This window comes from Anabas testudineus, chromosome 1, assembly GCF_900324465.2.
Source record: "Anabas testudineus chromosome 1, fAnaTes1.2, whole genome shotgun sequence".
In the NCBI taxonomy this organism is placed as follows: domain Eukaryota; kingdom Metazoa; phylum Chordata; class Actinopteri; order Anabantiformes; family Anabantidae; genus Anabas; species Anabas testudineus.
This window is the reverse complement of record NC_046610.1, coordinates 16,826,101-16,846,159: the sequence shown is the minus strand read 5'-3', so window position 1 is coordinate 16,846,159 and position 20,059 is coordinate 16,826,101. Positions and strand designations below refer to the sequence as shown.

At 40.4% G+C, this 20,059-nt stretch overlaps 1 protein-coding gene across 2 annotated transcripts in view; it reads right to left on the bottom strand.

Moving 5' to 3' along the window:
- prkcaa (protein kinase C, alpha, a) overlaps positions 1–20,059 on the bottom strand; it is a 107,692-nt gene that overhangs the window by 65,098 nt on the left and 22,535 nt on the right. For both annotated transcript variants that reach the window (XM_026359456.1, XM_026359458.1), the window contains exon 3: positions 1,739–1,821. In XM_026359456.1, coding sequence (XP_026215241.1) covers positions 1,739–1,821 — 83 coding nt within the window. The remainder of the gene's footprint in view (positions 1–1,738; positions 1,822–20,059) is intronic.

The window sequence follows — 20,059 nt, the reverse complement described above, 5'->3', positions numbered from 1 at the left end:
CAAACTGCACCTTTGACTTATCTCTAATGCAAAGTGCAAAACTGAGCATTTCTCACATTCAAGTATCTGCATATCTGCAGCCTACCCTGCCCTTGAAACAACACCCTGAGGCATTTACTGTGAGAAAGAATGTTATGGAAATCTTGTTCTGTCAGACCAAGGCTAGCCACTCATGACAAGACTGAAAAGATCCAGTGGCTCCTGTTGGCATCTTTGTGCACACTTTATTTCTTCCAGTAGAAGAGTTACAAAACACAGACATGAGTCATAAAACGCAGGTAGCCTAGATACTGCAGATCTTCAGGATATTTGCTGGCCATGGGAGTTATTGCCTTCCTGGATTGCACGCCTGGGAGGCAGCGATCCATGTAATATGTGTGGTTGTCCCTGGCAACAGTACCACAAAGTGCACAGAAATGTATATTAAATAGAAGCATCAAGTATTTTGACATGGCAAGAGATGACATACTGATACATTTTTAAAAGGAAAGAGAAATGGTTAGTGGTGGCCATGCGGTGACAGGAACTGGAGAATTAGAGTCATAAAATCATGCAGAGTGGCTGCGTGAACAAAAGGCTGAGAATAATTAAACACTCTGGTGCTCAAGGCAAAGTAGTCTGATTGGATTTCTACGCATTAGTTCCTCCTCTCTCAGACAATGATTCACTTTTTGATAAGCACACAGTATGGAACATATTTTTCTTATATCCAAGTCTGGCAGAAAGAAACAACACTAAATGAAAAGGCTTCCCTTCATAAAGGTACAGGTACCAGCTGAATAACGATGAATCCTATGTTCCTACACTACTCTGAACCCCAGTGTCAACTTGTTTCAACGCTCACACTATTATTTGCAGTTTGCTGTCATCCATGGCGCTCTCTATTTAAAGAGTGTGGGTTGATGGTTTGATGATCCTGAATGACACACTGACATATCTCCAGTTACAGAGGCCAAGCTGTGTCACTGTAATGCCGAGAGGCTCTGCATGCACACCAGCCAAGCAGGTATGTAAATGGAGTTTCACACTTAACAAGCAGACATGCAGTGGCTGATAGCACAGTGACGTACAGTAGTTCGATGTGCTGACTAATTGATCTAGCAGAGAATTAATGCCGTCCTAATCTTAATACCTTCTCTGAAGTCTAGTTTATCACTTTAATGACACAATTACAATGGCAGGCGACTAATGGTGTAATATCACATATGGATGCAAACTAGGTGGGCTCCTGCAAATCTGTAGTTAGTCGGGTACAGTAACTCACCAAGTACAATATTTAAATGAACCTTTCCTAAATGTAGCACCCAGTGACTCAACTGGAACACTGATACTGGATGAAATGAATTAACCACCTGCTGCTGCTGTGATTCAATCATGGACCGACTAAATTTTACATCTGAATTACCTTCTTTGTGTGAATACTGGAGCAAAGGATCAAAGCTCGATTAAAAGGGACAAGCTAAGGTAGCATTATCAATGCACATAAAAAAGAAGAAATATAGTTTCTATATCTTTTTTACATGGTTCAGTTTACTGAGATAGTAATAATCAGTGGTCATTAATAAGACCCTCATCCCAGTGCTAAGAACATGATGATGTAGAGGAAGAGCAAGTTTGCCTTGTTTCTCAACTTTAGCTGATGATACTGTGTATTGTATGTAGTTCAGTGTAAATACAGGACAAGCATATCCTCGCAGGGAAACGTGTGAAAGGCAACAGCTGGGTTCTGGTTACTTACATCTGTGTCGGCCCCTTTATCAGCCCCTGGGCAGGAGAACGTGACGAATTCATGGCACCTCTTGTGGACCACAAAGCAGCAAACTGCAGTGGCAGAAAAGAGACAAGAAGAAAGATGAGTGGAGAGCAAGAGATAGATAATAGACAGAGATTCAGAGAGTAAGAAATACACGGACAGATGGGGAATGACGGACAACAAACAGGAGAGAAAGAGTGGCATGGTTAAATACTGTGTATCATTGTTGATTGATATGTGGACAGAATGCAGAAAGACAGAAATCTGATAAGGCTAAGAGGAGTTGAAAAAACGACTGATGTCTGGGCTAGGCTCCTCATCATGTGTCCAGATGGCCAGTCCTGCCTGCAGGCTGACTGCTCTTACTGCACAGTACAGTGCCACCTCCTCACTGACATGACAGGAGCTAAGACAGACACCACAACCTGAAATGCATACGAACCCCTCCACAAAGTGACTGCGTTATTCAACATGTATCCACGTAGAGCCCGCCCGGGCTCACACACATGTGAATAGAGCTGTTCTGTGCCCACACACTGCCAGAGCACACTCGTGACCCAAGTGACATGTCACTGACTGCACTGTAGTCTGCAGCCAAGTCAAAGTGTAGGAAGGCGCCTGTTAGTGGCTCTCAGGAACAGGCTGACACCGAGACCAGACAGGGTTGAGGGGGCTTACTTGTGAGCAGGCTGGCATAAATAACAAAAACCATATCTCCTCACTGTTCTGTCCCTAAATGCCCAGGCTGACACTTGTTTATCATAAATGTGTCCAAGCTAAGTGTTATCTGTGCTTCTCTCTCCTTTTGACAAACAGCACCTCTCCAGCTCTTCCTCAGGACTTAACGTTTTCAAGGCCGTCATGTGCGGCATGAAATGAAAGCATCTGAATTGGTTGGTTTCAGTAGTCTTCACTTAGCACTGAGTAAGCTCAGGCAGACACCACGACTGGTTTGTGTCACATCGGTGATATGATCCATTTTCGGAGTCCTTGCTTGATTTTCAGTTTTCCACTTGTACTGTGAGTTTCTTACTACTGTTTCAGCTTTGAAGCAAAGTAATGTGCAGTGTGTGTGTGTGTGTGTGTGTGTGTGTGTGTGTGTGTGTGTGTGTCTCAGATGCAGCCACCTACAGATCACCTCTCGTCTTTCCACTGCATTCCTTTCAAACAGCTCCACTCAAGCACAAATAACTGAGTACTTAAGATGAGCTGTGATGGACACCATGGCTGCACAGTGGAAAAAGCCACTCACAGAAATCCAGACTTCCTAAGAGGAGCTAACTGTCAGGTAATCAGGTAATATGTACATATACTGACAAACCCGGTGGAGATAATAATACACCACTCAAAATACTGGGCCATTCATTGTGTATGCAAGTATTGCTACCAGATAAATACCCGTTTATGCATCCTCATTCAGTCTAAATGTCTAAATAATGATTCAGACATGCAAATACAAACTGACTAATGACAGAGCTGCTGTTAAGATTATGGTTATTATTTTTGACTTTTGAACACTGTTGTTTTGGCATGAGTCAAACCGTGTACATCCATCCACCATCTGTCCCGTCATCTCTGCCACAGCTCTGCCTCCCCAAAAATTGTGAATAAAGACAGCTATTTATGAATATAACACCCCATTAGAATAGCACAAACTGTATGTGGCATGGACAGGCACATTTTTTAGATTTAAAAACCTTCTCACTTCCACTGAAATGAGGCTCATAAATCAAGTTTATATGACACAGTGCTGTGCAACTCGCATAAGGAATCATTTCAGTCTCATCAAAATGTGCTTTATCACCACCACATTTGCCATACACTGAAGTCTTCTGTGTCTGCATATGCACGTTTTATTATATACTGAGATGCTGGTCATCAGGATCAAATGATAAAAATCATTGGTGAATCATCAACTCCATTTTTCTCTGGCACCTGACCAGCAGCAGGATTTGTATCCCTAGTGAAGCTACTGTACAGTAGTTGCTATTCTGTGTTCACTTATGGTTGCAAACATAGTGTATGCACACACTGTAGCTTGTTTGTATACAGACACATTGCTACACGAGGATGGAATATACTGTTGGCATTCTGCCCCGTCACTCTCATATAAGATTTTAATGAAGGAGGCCACAAAAAAACAAAATCAATATTTACTGGCTCACAGCTGCAAGTGAAGCCCTGATAGAAACAATACCAAACAATACTATGGTACATTTTTGTTGAAAGAATGAAATGAGTAGCGGAAGACATGTACCTTATAGTGCATATTGCATCTTCTCAGTATAGGATTGTTTGTTATGTGGGTCACAGACACTAAGGTGTAGCAGTGTCACACTCTTGGGTAATACCAGCATTGCTTGGATTTCTGCTCCAGGTACCAGAGGGTCCATAGGTGAAGTTTCTCTCGTCTTCTCCTCCCTTCTCCTCCCAGAGGATCAACCTCAGCACTATCATAGCTGAGTGTATTGTGAAATTTGGCTCGCAAGATCTATATCTAAATACCTGTCACATAGTAAGATCTTGGCAGGACCATCAAAGCCCATATCAAATATATCTGGAGCATGAATGTTCTTTATCTCCAGCACCATGGCTACAGATGTAAATATTCACACAGGGGCTCCAGTTAAAGTAAATGGTCAAGGCCAGTTTCCAGAAATTAAAAGCATATATTGTATAGTATATTTTTTAATCAGATCAGCGTTTTTCAGCATATTGGTATAACCCTGGTAATGACACGCACATTAATAAGGTCCAGTCAACACAACCCCCCCACACACAAACATACCACAACTCTAACTCAACTCTATGACCACCTTATTCTTCCTAGAAGTGTTCAGATTCATCAACCCATAAGCCAGACAGGCCATTATCTCAATGATCCAGTGCCTCTAAAGGTTCTCCTACATAGCTTATAACAGTGTGAGTCACACTGTTTGAAGGTCAAAAGGCTGCAGGGATACACAAGATGTTATAGTGAATACCGAACATTTGACTTTCTGCATGGGTTCTGGTTTGTACCTCACAGAAACTTTAAAAACAGATTCAGCAAACATACTGTATATAGCAGCACACCAACAGCTACACGGGCTGTTTCTATTTAGTTGTAGTTACATTGATCAATCCATATACCTAAATCATTTCTTTCTGTCTTGGAACTATTTTCTGTAACAGAGAAACAATTTTCCCAGAGATCAGGTTTTGCTAGCTGAGAGAATGTGAGACACAAAGAGAGACATCAAGAAGGAGAGCGTGTAAATGTGAGTTACACAGGTGGAGTGACATAAAGGTCAGCAGACTCAGTCCTGAAAACGAAGGAGGCCAAAGCTTGCCCTCTCCTGCTGTACTCATTAAAGCTTGGCTGCCTGTTAACAGTATTCCCAGTGGTCTTGTTCTGGGGAAAATGCATACATCACATCTAATGCCATCTTCCTGGATCAAATCCCATTTGGAGGTAAAAGCACCAAGCTATCACTGTAAATGCAGGATGGAGGATAATGTGCTAAATACTGCATTTCAACAGTGTTGATGAGTCTATTAATCAAGCAAATCTGTCTTAGCAAAGGAAACTAGGAAAGCTAGTGAGCAATAATGCTTGAGAAGCTCCAAAATAAAGCCAACACTCGTACAGGGAATTTCAGAGTCAGGTGAGTCAGTTTCTATTAAAAGCTGTTTCTATTAAGAGCTGTTGGATTACAACAGAGAGTCTGGAGACTGGCAATTTAACATAAAGTAATTAAGCCTTCCAGAGTTATGTAAGCATAAGAAAATCATCTTGAATCCTGCTAGAAATATGGTTTTGGGGATGTAAAGTGCCTCCGTCAACATGTAAGTAATTTTTGAGACAGTAAAGCAGCAAAGTTGTGGTGTTTTTATGGGTAGCCGGAGATATTTGTCTGCCACCGATCTTATAATTTCTTTGGTCTCTGGATAAAAGTAATTATACAGCAAGTGAGATTGTAATGAGGGTTTTCGAATCAATACTTATTGCCTTTTAGCACAGCACGCAACAAAATCACTTTTGTTCCTAAAAGATAACAGGCTCATTTCTATTACCACTCTGGCAAATCACTTTCCTCTAAATCGTCTCCAGGTCACAAGTTCATAGCAGCAATTTCCTCAAGTTTTGTCTTGAATACAGTCAGGAAATGAGAAAGAGGCTGTGATTTGATTCAAGAGTTTGTATGAATGTGGATGTGATTAATTTCCAAAGTACCTCAATGAAACAGAGGTATTGAAAGGAGTGTGTTTTTCTACTGTATCAAGTGGCCCTGCAGCCCACTGGTGGCCTTCACAAAAGCCTCTCTTCCCAGACTGGGAAGCTGTCATCACCCATAGTGGTTCTTTTCTCTGTTTGAATGTCTGAGCCATTTTCATCACTCCCACCAAACAATACACCAATGGCCATGAAAGGTGAATGTGAAAAATCATTTAATGGTGCAATTTGGATCTGACAGAACGGCACAGTATTCATGGAGATACTCATTGCTTACCGTGTGCATGTGTGTGGCTTCTTTGTGTAATTCAGTCTGGTCTCAACGTACATAACATTAAAACGGGAGGATTTAGTAAGAAGTATGCCTCCTTACTGTAAGTGTCTACTTTATCCACCTGTAGATGTTTACCACTAGTGAGCACCCCTAGAGAGAGAGGATAGTGTTTAGATATGCATATGTCAAAGGGAGTAAAGGAAACAAACGGGTCCACTGATTCGCCAGAAATTTGTACTGAATACTGATTTATAAACGTATGAATCTAAGTTGGCTGCAACATAACTCGCATTGTTTTTGCAATAAAAGCATGCAGCAGTGCGAAACAGCAGTACTCAGTACTGTACAATAAAATATGTCTTATTAAAACCTTCATAATGTATTGTACATATATATATATATATATATATATATATAGGACTTTAAGACATATAAGACTTTTATGTAACGTAGATATCTGAAAATACATTCACAGAGTGAATGCCAAGTCTTTAAAATGACACATTAGTAAAAGCAGAACAAACCTCCACCGCCCTAAATCTCACAGTTCAATACTCAATACAGAAGTCAGTGTTACACAACGTCCATGAAAAAGTACTATTCGTGGAACACGAGTAAAGTCAAAAAGTAATTATTTTCTAATACGCCTACTAAAGCCATTACCTGCACTGGTGATACCCTCAGCAGCATTATAGTAATTATGATAAAGTGATGGTAAAGGTCAACAACAATGAGGCGGCTGCCTCACCAACCACACTTCATGCAGGGTTTCCACATGATTACTGTATTCACTATCATCATAAGTTAAAAGTCTAGTTATTAAAGCTGACAACACTGTGTATCACAGTCATATAACGCACAGCCAATACCTCACAGGAGGATCATTTATCATCTGAAGTAACACCATGGAATGAAATGAAAAATGAATCCAAGCATTATGGCTTGATTTAATGTATCCCTGTTTAGACCTGACTCTAACATCTCTGCCATTTAAGTAAATGACCTGCTGTGGAGTAGTGGCACCGATTGTAGACACTGATTGAACCTGCTCTCCACTTCTCTTTAATGCCATCCATTTAATACTAAGTATCAGTGACCAATGTATAAATCAATAGACTTTGAGCCCTAAGGTTTACATTGTTAGGCAAATAAGTGCATTAGGTGAAATAACTTGGGGGAGGGCAATACAGATGCAAATATGTGTATGTTTGAGGCTGTCTAATAAAAAAACACAACCCCACAAGTAGCATGGGGATCTTACTGCAGCCCACAGCGGCTGAAGTAATTGTGACAAGAGCAAAGGAGGAAGTCAGTTGAGGTTTTTAATGTAGGTCCGTGAAGCGAGAAGAATGGATGGGTCAACAAAACAGTGGACATGGGAGACTGCTCCCATGTCAAAAATACCCTAAATGCACGCTCAGTTTCATATGATATAATTTGATCCCTACCCAAACATATCAGCAGATAAAGCAAGATGTCTTTTGGTGTTAAATTACATACAGTTTGAATTTATAACTCTAAATAAATTTGTGTGAGTCACAAGGCATAAGGAAGGTAAAGAGTATAGAGTATTTGCAATCTAATCCGCTGCCCTTGTTTGCCAGTCCTGCACCGTGTGTGTTGAAGTTGAACACTTCACTTTGTATTGTAAACTCAAGTAGCACAGAACCATGACCAGTTATATTTACATTTTATACTCACAAAGTATCATCAACCTTGGAAGAGAAGAGAAGAGAAGAGAAGAGAAGAGAAGAGAAGAGAAGAGAAGAGAAGAGAAGAGAAGAGAAGAGAAGAGAAGAGAAGAGAAGAGAAGAGAAGAGAAGAGAAGAGAAGAGAAGAGAAGAGAAGAGAAAACAAAGCTAAACAGTTCACCAAAAAGATTTTATAAGTGCCCACTCTCAAATACCAGATCTAAACAGAGGCATGTCCACACTGGGACAAAGAGGGTAGTTTCCAAGGAAACAAGCTATAATAAGGTAATAAGGTTTCTTATCATAAGAAATTAAGGAACCTGTCTTACTGCACGCAGAACTGAGCCTTGGGCATTAAGCTGAATTGAGTCACTCTCACTCATCTCAACTATATGTATTTTCACTGGGCATGTAGAATAAAACAGTTATGCACATATGCACAGAAAGAACACAGCTTTGCAGATAGATTTATCATTATTAACAAGTGTCATAGGTCAGACGTATTGCTATCTGCAAACTAACGATGTGGTCTTTGTTTAGTCTGTTTTACTACAATTAGTACATGCTGAAAATGAGGAAATGAAAATGCATAAAGAATGAAATCACTTAACGTATTGCAGAAAAAGAACTGGCCAAATCAATTTGAATGAGTCATTTAATTTGATGAAGCTGTTTTGAAATGCACTAAAAGAATATTTCTATCAGTGTCCAAATATATTTCAGTTTATACATGTCAGCAATTCATTGGACACAATTACAGACATTTGTCCAGAGATATATGAGTATTCTGGCAAAGAGCTGAGCGTCTTTGGGACGAGTCTAGACGCTGAGCTCTTTTACTATAATCACACTCAGCAATTTCCAGACAGACATTAATGTAATCAAGGTCTAAAAGGGAAGAAATTCATTTGCAACTAACATCCCTTTCAACTGTATCTGGAAAACATGATCATCTATGTTCGCTGTATGCAAAGATAAAAAGGGTGCACGTTGCAGGTGAAACCTTGAAGAGACAGAGATGGGGAGTGCCAATTCACAGTAATGTCTGTTTACATGATTGAACTGCTCTTTTATACATTAATTCTCCTTGCGTTTTGACTATGTACTAACCATCCAGATAATATCAAGATAATATTACTAAAAACAATCACACAAAACGTCTCCACTGGACATCAGTCCATTGCAGAATAACCTTTTGAACCCTGATCCACTCCAGCTGCTGTTAGAGAGCAATTATGCCAGTAAGCGTCTGTATTCTACATGGCAATTAGGTTGCATCTCACATTAAAATCTCACAAGTATAGTGTAAATAATGGGGATTTAAAAGGCCCAATCAGCTGAAGAGACATGAATCATTGATTGTAATAAAGAAAATGCACTGAAAAATGCATGGATGTTTTCTTCACTTGTAATTGGTGGATAGCAGGAGGGAGTCTGATGCACACTGCGGACATAATGGTCACTTGTGGCAAAGAGAAGACAAGATAAATGGTTTGTAATGGAAGGATGTGGATTTCTGTCTGCACAAATTACGTAATGCCCACTCATGGAGACCCCACTGTCGCTATAACAATTAGAATCAGCTACTGCATAAAGGCACACGTCTGTATGACAGGTGGAGTAGAAACTAGATAACTATATAGAAATAATGACTGTCAGCTACCTGACATTGGTGAGCACGCCATTCATCATTTACGTTCACACTGTGTACACTGTGTGGCGTTTCTATACCTTTGACCTACCAGGTGCCTACTAGGAATTACAGATCAATATTATAAGGCCTTCCCTGGGAAAAAAAACACACTATTTGTTGCGTGATATAATTAGAAATTGATTATTGATATAAGATAGAAATAATCCAATCGTGTTACTGGAACAACACAACAACACTGTGTGTGTGTGTTTGTGTGTGTCTTGGGATTCTCCTTAAGATGCCACCAACCTGCCCCTGATAAGAGCCTGAGTGATTCAGTAGTTCTTTCAGGTAGAGAAAGCTTTTTTTAGACCTGCCTGACCTGTTTCAAAGATACTGAGTGCTTTGGACCTAACTCATTTAAATGCAAATCAACAGAAAATCTACTTGGACAACATACATATGACAAAGAAACACCCTAACCTGCAAGTCTAGGTGGTGGTTGTAATTTCCACTATGATGCAAGTTGAACAAGTTGCAGTAAACTATGAAACAAGTTCAGAAAGTTCAGAATGCACATAAGGAATCCACATGCCACTTAAATGAAAACTGAGCTAATGGCTCATCTGTTCTGCACCTGAGCAGAATTTAGCTGTTCTTCTTCTGACATTAGCATCTTAACACATAGAGAAACAGGGATTGGTGGATTCAAGGATTGAAGATTTGACTAAAGGACTGAAGTGGGAAACGCCTGCTCTGCAGGTTCAAGGTTCAAGACAGCACTTGAACAGGTTCAAGACAGCACTTGCAAAGGATTTGTTCTCTGTTTAGGACAGCAATGTTTATCTTTAAGATAGAAACTTAAAGATAAGCGGCTGGATAGTGTAGTGGTAAGATCACCTCCTTCCGTGCGGGAGACTGCGGCTTGAATCCCAGCTGTGGGTGGCCTCCTCCTAACACTTACCCTACCTGCCTTTGTACCTTATACCTCACTGTAAGTCACTACCAAATGATGATCTGTATGAAGATTGTGGGTAAAGCAGTTCTCCGGTTCAACATTTCTAATCCAATCATCAGTGGATTAACCCGACCTGCTCAGAAGGTTCTCACACCGAGTCTCCTCAACCACTTCAGCTTCTGTGACTATGGACATTATGTGCGGTGAACATCCCCGGTGATACTGTATAATGCCACAACTCAGTCATGTAGAGCAAAAAATAGAAAAGACTGAAAACTGTTTTTGTTTCCAAAAGAGACTCTTATGTTGGCTGGAACATTAACGGTTTTAATTAACAATTCACTGAGACCAAAAAAAAAAAAAAGCTATAAAATAACTTTCCAAGCTCCCAGCTCTACATGGCAAAAAACTGAAACTACTTTGACTGTAGTCACAAAGTAGTAGCTATTAGCATATCAGTTTATTTGGTTATGCAAGTTATATTCGCTTCTTTCCATCTAACTACTAACAGCTATGGGGGAAATTATTTGTATGTGTACACAGAGCCGTACAACTGTACACAGTATAAGTTAAAACCACTTCAAGCTGAGTCTTGTTGCCATTAACTCTGTTAAAAGGTTCAAACTAATGTTTCATTACCTTACCACATGTAAGTAAAGACCTGCAGCAGATGAAAAAACACATACCTCGTAGCTCCCCTCCCAGGAGATGCCCAGCTTCCTGTTTCAAGCTCAGGTCAGCAACAGAGGAGACACAGCTGGTTTTCATTTGGAAGTATTTTCACTGACACACAGGATCTTACATCTACCAAGCATATGGATCTTTTTGTTTTGTCCAAACATAATGATAATTTCATTTCGGATAAAATGGGAATACTGGTGATTATATGACAGTATTGATCTCTGAAAGGAGACTGGCATTTGTCAGAGAGAAACAGTGATGAGTCTACAGTAATACACGCATTGTGACCATATCATTTAACCATTATACATATGCTTCACCACTGAAGTTATGGTGCTTAGTAATCAAACACTATTTCTACAGAGTTGTCCTGACTTTAGAGCTGTCCTGGTAAAGTCCCAAGCAAGCTTACACCGACTGAGATTTGAAGTAACTGATAGGGTAGAGTCTTAATGGGATTCTGAAAAGGCAGGGCTAATCCACCGCACAGCCTGTAATGTCTCTGCAGCACAAGGAAAACACACCCAAGAGAGGCAGAGAATGACAACTCCATGTGCAGTTAAATTATATATTTAATAAACAAGAGCTATTACTACTGTAGTTTTTTATAAATGTTCATATTGCTCGAGTGTTGTAAAAAGAACAAATGGCTGCTCAATAATATCCTTAAGAGTTCAGGCAGACCACCTTAAAGGCACACTCATAGGATTCAGTGAACTACTGTAACTTTAAAGATTTACAAGCTAATAATTACCTACTGGCATCTGGCTGGAATGAAAGCTCACAGACTTTAGTGTGCATAACTAACTCATTTCATCAATCAGACACTAGTTTCATTTTGTGATGACGTTTCTATCGGCTCATGTGCTTTAGGATTTTGTTCACACCCTCAAAATGTGGGAAGGACCAGAAGGGCGTTCACCACAAGGACACGACCCGCCACACTGTCACCAAGGCTTGAGGCTTAAATAAAACATTCATTTGTACATACTGTATAACATTAATGTTTATACTGCACGTGACGCCACGTGTACAACATTTGAATAACATTTTGCTTAGCACGCTGACGCTTGACTGACTTTCTAACACCTGTCAAACCAGGTCCTAGAAGAAGCTTTTGTCAAACCCTAGAAGAGTCAATATATATTTTCAGGAAACAAAAACAGCTCTCGAGGGTTCACATATTTGTGATGACACAGTCTCTGTGTTTGTTTTTTTTTATCTTAGCCACCCACTACTAAATATAAACATTTACCTTGTCTTGACGATAAAGCAATCAATGTTTCTCCCTATCAATAATTCACTGCCGTGCACTGACATTTAAACCCTTCAACAGTTGTTAACGGCACCTTAACACGGTGACATTGAGGGACATTTCAGTATCAAGACACAGTCATGCATCAGAGAAAGACAATCTGAAAAGGAAGTAACAGGAAACTATAGAAGTCATTTTAACAACAATTTAAGGACCCAAGCGATACACAGCTAACACTGCAGCAACGGGTAAGGAGGTTATTTCAATGGTGTCCATATGTAACCTGGGAGTATATGGACTAAATGTGAATTCATTCATAACCTGTTCATGGTGTTGATTCCTTTAGATTTCTTCAAGTCCAATAAAATCATTCAGGCTATACTTATGTAGGCTATGGTACTTATCACTGTACGTAGCGTTTATTTCTTTTACTAAATTCTTGTATTACTGTATTATAGCCTACTTTGCTCCACTTCCAAATTTTAATTGTCCTTTTTTAAATTTTCTTACTAATCTGTGTTTTAGAGTTACAGTACTTTCAGATACCAGGTTCACTTTTGCCACGTTGCTGCTATTGACAAAAGGGTGGATGAGGTACAAGCAACAGACCTTCTGATTTATCTGCACATCTAATTAGTCAGCCAGTGTCTGCTTTGTGCAATTACAGCACAGGGAGCAAAGGTTTAACATGAGGATGGGAGAGGGAGAAGAAAGTGGAGCATGAGATAACGAGGAGCTGAAAGACATAGACATGCTTTACAGTATCATGGGTCTGCAAAAGACAACAATACAAATCCTTTAGCTATTGTCTTGAGTCTAGAATTAGACCCACAACATGTAATTGAGAGGTCAGACAATAGGAACTCAGGGGCAGAGGGTCTAAAAGTACACCATCAACGCTCACAGCTCCCCAATTACATTTGTCAGCAAGAGGCTGAAATTAGAGAGGACGACTCTTATTAAACATCCAGGCTGGATGTGTTAACTGATCTATTGTGCAGAGGAACAAAATCCACAACATTCACCAACGAATGGTGATGGTAGTTCCACAGCTACAGCTTTTCCCTGCTGTGAAAATAATCAAACAGCACAGATGTACTAAGAGGATCTGATTTGTAGGGTGTTATATGTGTATTGATGAAAATAATAGTATATACTTATATGTCTGGGAGGAGGGGAAGTCTTTAGTGTGGCAACTTTGGAAGGAATGAAGATTACAAGAAAATATTTCACCATAAAAACCCAGTGTTTTCACATTACGCTACCGCAAGCATGATGTAAAAAGAGCTACCTTAATGAGCAAAGCACAGCGGGACGTTCGAGAACTATGGTACCAGCAAAGAGGCCCCCTGACTGTGGCTGTGCCTCTGAACAGCATGCATGTAATAACTGCTGAGACCCTTGATTTCAGTGTACCTCAAGGATGGATGTTTGCCCTCTGAAAAAATATGTGCACATTACTCATTACCTGTTGCTGCATCCTAATGGAAACTAACCCTCCGAATATTGATTTAATGGCACAGATGCTAAGTTAGAAGAGTCAATTTAATGGTAAGTTAGTAGCCAGCGCTGAGGCATCTGCCCACTCTTGCTTGATACACACACTAGATCTTTTCCAGCTAAGTTATAGCTCCATATGGAGCCGAATACATTGATCTCCGATAATGTCCCTGCAGTTCTTAGTACTGCTCTACTGGCCAATAAATAGAAAAAGAAAAAAAACGGTGACACCATTTCAGAGAAAAATAGCTTTTTATTGGCATCACTCTGGGATTTCATTACTTCCACCACCCCCAGAATGCCTGCAAACACTTCATTTCTGTCAGCTGAGGCCAGGATGCAGAATAACTCACAGGTGTGAAAATACAGCCTATGGGTTTGAACTTAATTATGGTAAAGTGAACAGTCTCACTGTTTAAAATAGAATGTAGATTTAAAAGGAGCCTTATTACGCTGTGAAATGTCTTCATGTGAATATGTAATATTACCTCATGTATATCACCTCTCATTGACCCTGCTCTCTCTCTCTCTGTGGTCTAATGTGCTATACAAAGACCATGAGAAGAGGGCAAATCTTACTCTGCTGATCCTGATTCATTTTATTTTGTAGTCTTAATGTCTTGGGTTAATATACCGAAACCACAATAGAAGCAGACTGTTGAAATGAACATTATACAGTACAAGTATACACATAGAAACACAAAGTACACGCAGTTAACACCCTTACACAAAGACACCACACGCACTATTAGACAATGGTTTAAACCTCTCCATCCTCCCAGGAGGTGTAGCATTGCAGAGGCTATAAATAATCATAGGCGATTACTGGGTGTGGTGGCAGTCAGTCTAATTCATGTCACAACCTTTATTACATAGTGTGTAAACACTGCACTAGGTTACATTAAGCTATAGTCACATGATTAAAAACAGTACAACAGCAGCACTTTTGGTTACATTTCTAAAGTCTTTAACACAAAAACCTGAGGTTCAGGTCTGAGTGAGATACTAGAGGAGCCTTCACGAGGAACAGATTCATTTTATTAAAAATTAATCCAAAACTTATTATTCAGGTACAGAATGTCAAATGACTGCTCTAATAATAGACTCCAATTCTCACCAATTATATCTCCTCTCAACTCTAATTCAAGTATTCAAAGTACTTCCTTTTTGCTTATGGGGACTAATGATACTGTTTCGATGTTAAATAACTGACGGTATGGTTCCAAATGTAAGGTGCCAGTTTTTCCTGCAGCTCTTGTCAGTCATTGACTGGTGACTGTGAAAAATGATATAGCAGAGAGATATATTTATCATGTGGAAGTAATGAGGTGAATTTATTTAAAACAGAGTGGGTCTGATGTCTACATTTAAACTGCAACAGGAGACAACATTCATATGGTCGTCTGATGTCATTCTAAGGCAGCTGAACACACACACTGGTAAATGTGTGTGTGTGTGTGTGTGTGTGTGTGTGTGTGTGTGTGTGTGTGTGTGTTCTCCATTGATTGTGCCCTGAAGGCAGCAAAAGTTGGAACTTCATGCAACAGCTTGTTGTAAATGCAAGAGAGATAAGCTTAATTAAACGGGTTCATTAATTCACATTTGCTAGCGGTACCTGAATATATCTTAATATATCTTGCCGTGTTACGTGCAGTCATGTGAGGTTATGCTGTATCTTATTCTCACTGTTAGGTTATTTGCACACTAGCAATCTTTGAGGTGTGGTGAACTGCCGCTGTATAATTACAAAGAAAGAATGTAGTATGCAGAGGTATTCTCTGTACATCGTCAGTACTGTGGTATGACGATAACATTTTCATGTTAATTTCAAAGCACAGAAAATTCAACAAGTGGTGACAACAGACAAGCTTCCTGAACCGTTAGTCAGCCTCCTCACTTAGATTCGTACTTCAATGAGCAGACAAAGTCAGAGCAGGTTAAGTTTTACAGATTCTGACGACGCATAACTGAAGAGCACTCCTCTTTGTTTATTATGAGCCTTTTTAAACTGCAAAAGCATGAATACAATGGGATAAAGAAAGGGAAGGAAATATTAAAGGGGCAGAAACACAGGCTCCTGACATGGAAAAGACAAAGTGAGCATGAAATAAAGTATACATAACTAACACGATGAGCTGGTTGGTAAGAAAGGAGAAGATCAAGAGGTATATGCAGAGGAGAGAGAGAAAGAGGAAAAAGAAAGAAGGAGCATGTAAAGTAGAACACATCTCACTGGAAAGAAAGGAAAGCTGTGCAGCACAAGAGAATTATATCTAGACATGACTAATGAGAAAAGATAAAACTTTCATCTCCCCCGTAGTTAAAATGGGTAATGAAATAAAAGAAAGTAGAAAAGACAAAGGTGAAGAAATTGTTCTGAGGAATGTAAAAACATGCAATCACAGCTTAATTACAGAGGTCTGCTTCAGTTTATGGTCAGCTTCTTAGCACAGGATTTCCTCTATTCTTCAGCTCCTTCAGCTGCGGTCAACTGGCCAGAGAAACTGCTTATTGTGGTTCTTACAGCCTGCAGTCAGACAGGACATTGCACTCCACAGCCTTCCACTGAGTGGGTCTGTGTGGGTGGGAGTGTGTGAATGTGTGGGGAGGTGTACACCAAGGAGCTGGAAATTCTCCAAGATAGCACTACAGCATTGCCGCCACTTACATAAATGAGTGTTTCTGCTTCTCATTTTCTTATTTCATCTTTGTTTTGCTTCTGAAATCTCTTTCTTTTCCTGCCCTCTTCTCGGTGACTCGCAGCACGTTTATCTCCAGCATCTAGCACAAGTTGTGTACACCAGGATTGAACAACGCTTCTTGTAAGCTTCATGCCTCAGTGCCACACCAGCATGCAACAAATGCCAAGGCAGCAAGAGCTCTAACAGTTAGTCTGTGGTTTTGAGAAATTGCATTAGCCCACAGAGGCAAAGGGAGCGCAGCTATGAAGAGGCCGCCTCACAGCATGTTGCTGAAATCAACCACATCCTTTGTCGAGGTTGCAAACAAAAGGTGGAATAAGGAAAGCAGGTCTACTGATGCAAATAACAAGCTCACACGACTGCAGTGCATTGAATACAAAGCCCTGAGTTAAAGTTTGCTGCCACGGGGAATTTGGCCTTAGGCAGGGGCAACTTTTTAAGCATGAACATAAACTTATATTTTAAGAGTAATATTCTGATACACAATCTATTTATCTATTTAGCATTTAGATTTTAATACAATGTGTCTGAGTTTTATACTGTGGTACAGAGGACATTTTAACATTAGGGCACAACAACAAATGTGTGTGTGTCTGCCAGCATCTTCCCTCCATGTTTGTTTAATCGACACCACTTACACGCGCAGTTGTGGTCATCCATATCGGCCTATAACTTCCTGTCGCAGACGATAACAACCAATAATGGGAGAACAGGAAGAAGCAATATATTGTAAAGGAAGCAGCGACAGATAACATGTGAGCAAATTCCAGTACATCTTCAACCAGCTGCCAAATGCAGTGTCTGAGCTCGGAGCATGACCAGTGTTTCAGTATCATTTTCCACTTGGCCATTATACAGAAATAGGACATAACTAACATGCACTACATTTTTAATTTTAGATACAAGAAAGGCATCGTTTGAGTGACAATTCAAAAAGGGCAATTCAAGATAAAAGGAGCATTAGGGACATTTAGAGGCTAAAGGTACAGCAGTGTATTCATTCTGTTAAAGGGAGCTGTACATTTGAATTGTTTTCTAACATTTTGTTCGATTAGCTGTTTCAGCTTTGGTTCAGTCAAAATAGTGCAAACTGCAAACGCTGCAAACTGTGTGGATGTTTTTTCATGCTAGTCTTGTGTTCTTAGGTAATCCGTACAGAAAGGAGTGAATGAATCTTATCTAAAGAGCCAATCGTTCATTCACTGTCAGTGGCACACACTCACACAAAGCTTCACACACACTTTAATACACACTCAGTCTGAACGCACCACAATAGCAGACTGTTACTGTGTGCGATCCAGGGACACAGGGTCTTGTAAGCTGGTTGATGCTGATTCACGTCTGTTACACAGGCACTGCATTTTATCATTTTTAAAACAATGACGTCAGCTGTAAAGCATGTCAACAATCTGAGCCACAATGGCCACTTTCACCAGTCACGAGTTCACACCCTGTGTGTGCACACTCGAAGCGCATACTGCTTCTCTTCTGTCACTCTCCCAAACACATTCACAGTCTGCGCCGCGTCAAACGTGTCACCCTTGTAACCACCAGCAAGCCATGGCCTCAGAAAGGGGAGCGTGCGCAGCGGCTGGTGCGACAGTTGAGGGGAAGTGGAGTAAGAGAAGGATGAGAAAGATGAGGGTTACGGTACTAAAATTAGTGCTCAGTGAGAAAGTGACAGATGACCTCATGCTGGCTGTCACCTCGCCTTGCCACAGAAATCAGGTCACCTGGTAAAGTCTTTTAACCTCACCTCACTTCATCTTGCTTTGTTTTTCCTGTTCCTTCATTTATTTTCTGCTCAAAATATCTCAGTTCTGACTGTCTTAGAAACTGTGCACCCAGCACATTTACTGATGTGGGAGATAATAAATATGAACTTTCATTACTGTTAACGTTGTTAAGTAAATCAGTAAGCAAATCTATTCTATCTGTCACTGTATGCTGACCTTTTCCTGCCCCCACTACTAAACAGACAGATGTGCACAGGCCGCCCATGATGATCACCCCATCACCTCCCCGAGCAACGTTCATTTCTGAGGGGAGATGCGCCATTAAATTCTCACAATACATCAGGTATTTTCTAGGGTGAAGAGCCCTGGGGAAAGGCCAAGGCTCTGACGGGACAATGCCGTTGCCTTATTCAGCTCGCATTTTACTGCTCCTTCCTGCATTATGTGCCACTCTTCCATGTACCCCAAGGCAGAAAAAGGTTCAATCTTCGTATTAAGGTGCAGGAATAGAAGCAGCAGAAGAACACGTCCACAGTGCCTGTCAATGTATGTGTGAGGTTGTGTGCAGCAAGGAAGCTATAGGTTTGTGACGTAAGAAGTCATTAGCAGTAGGAGTAACAGAGACGCTGTGTGTGTGTGTGTGTGTGTGTTTACATAAAGAGGTATCGCTGACTCGGCAGCTAAGTAAAGCTAACAGAATGCCTGCGAGGAAATGAAAGGATGCACAGAGGAGAGGAAGTGTTAGTGGTGCCCAGCTGTAGCTTTAGAGAGCTTTTGTAACACATGACTAATAATTAAAAACACGTCTAAACTAGCACGCAAAAAGATACAAGCATTTTACATGCACATGCCTACCTTGTTCATGAAGTATTGCTTGGATCTATCTAAGATAGATGTTTCCTGCCTACAATCTAAATAAGATTGAGAATAATCTTCTTTATTCACTGCTGAAATTTCTATTAATTGATAAATTCATCCAGGGTATTTGCCTCCGAATATAATATATAATGTATGCCTGAGCTTTAGTTAAATTAGTGTTGCAACTGAAGATGCTACCTCAAGCTCCAACTCTGCAGCAGCGGAAACATTTGACTAATGTGCTGCATGATAGCTGTTACTATTTGTAACGAGATATCCAGAAACATAGAAAGTGTGGCATGAAGAGTCTGCATCTTCTTCACTGGTTTTGTGTAGTAGCAGTGATGTAGTAACAGTAGTTGTCGTCAGACTAGCTCCAGTATAGTGTGATACCCTCCCCCCAGGCTCCAATGACAGAAAGATATAGGGGGAGGGGTTAGTACTTACCGGTGCTTAAATATAGCTGACATTTGCCTGTATGGACAGTGCGGTTGTGCAGTACTTCAAACGCTTGAAATGCACGATGTGTTGAAAAAATAATAAATAAAATAGTAATTGTGAGTTGTCTAATTTAAATAGTTGGTGATGCTCTTTGGCATATACCCGGATTTGGGTTATATGCCAATACTGCTCTGAAATCCACTGTGCTGAAATCCTCCGGAATTTGCAAACATGTAGGAGAAACTGAGAGGAAAAGGATCACTGATCCGCTTGGCAGAGAGCAGAGCCAACAACAGGACAGTTTTTCCCTATAAAAAGTTAAGCGGGACCTGGTCCGGCGGCTCAGGAGCTGCAGAAAGAG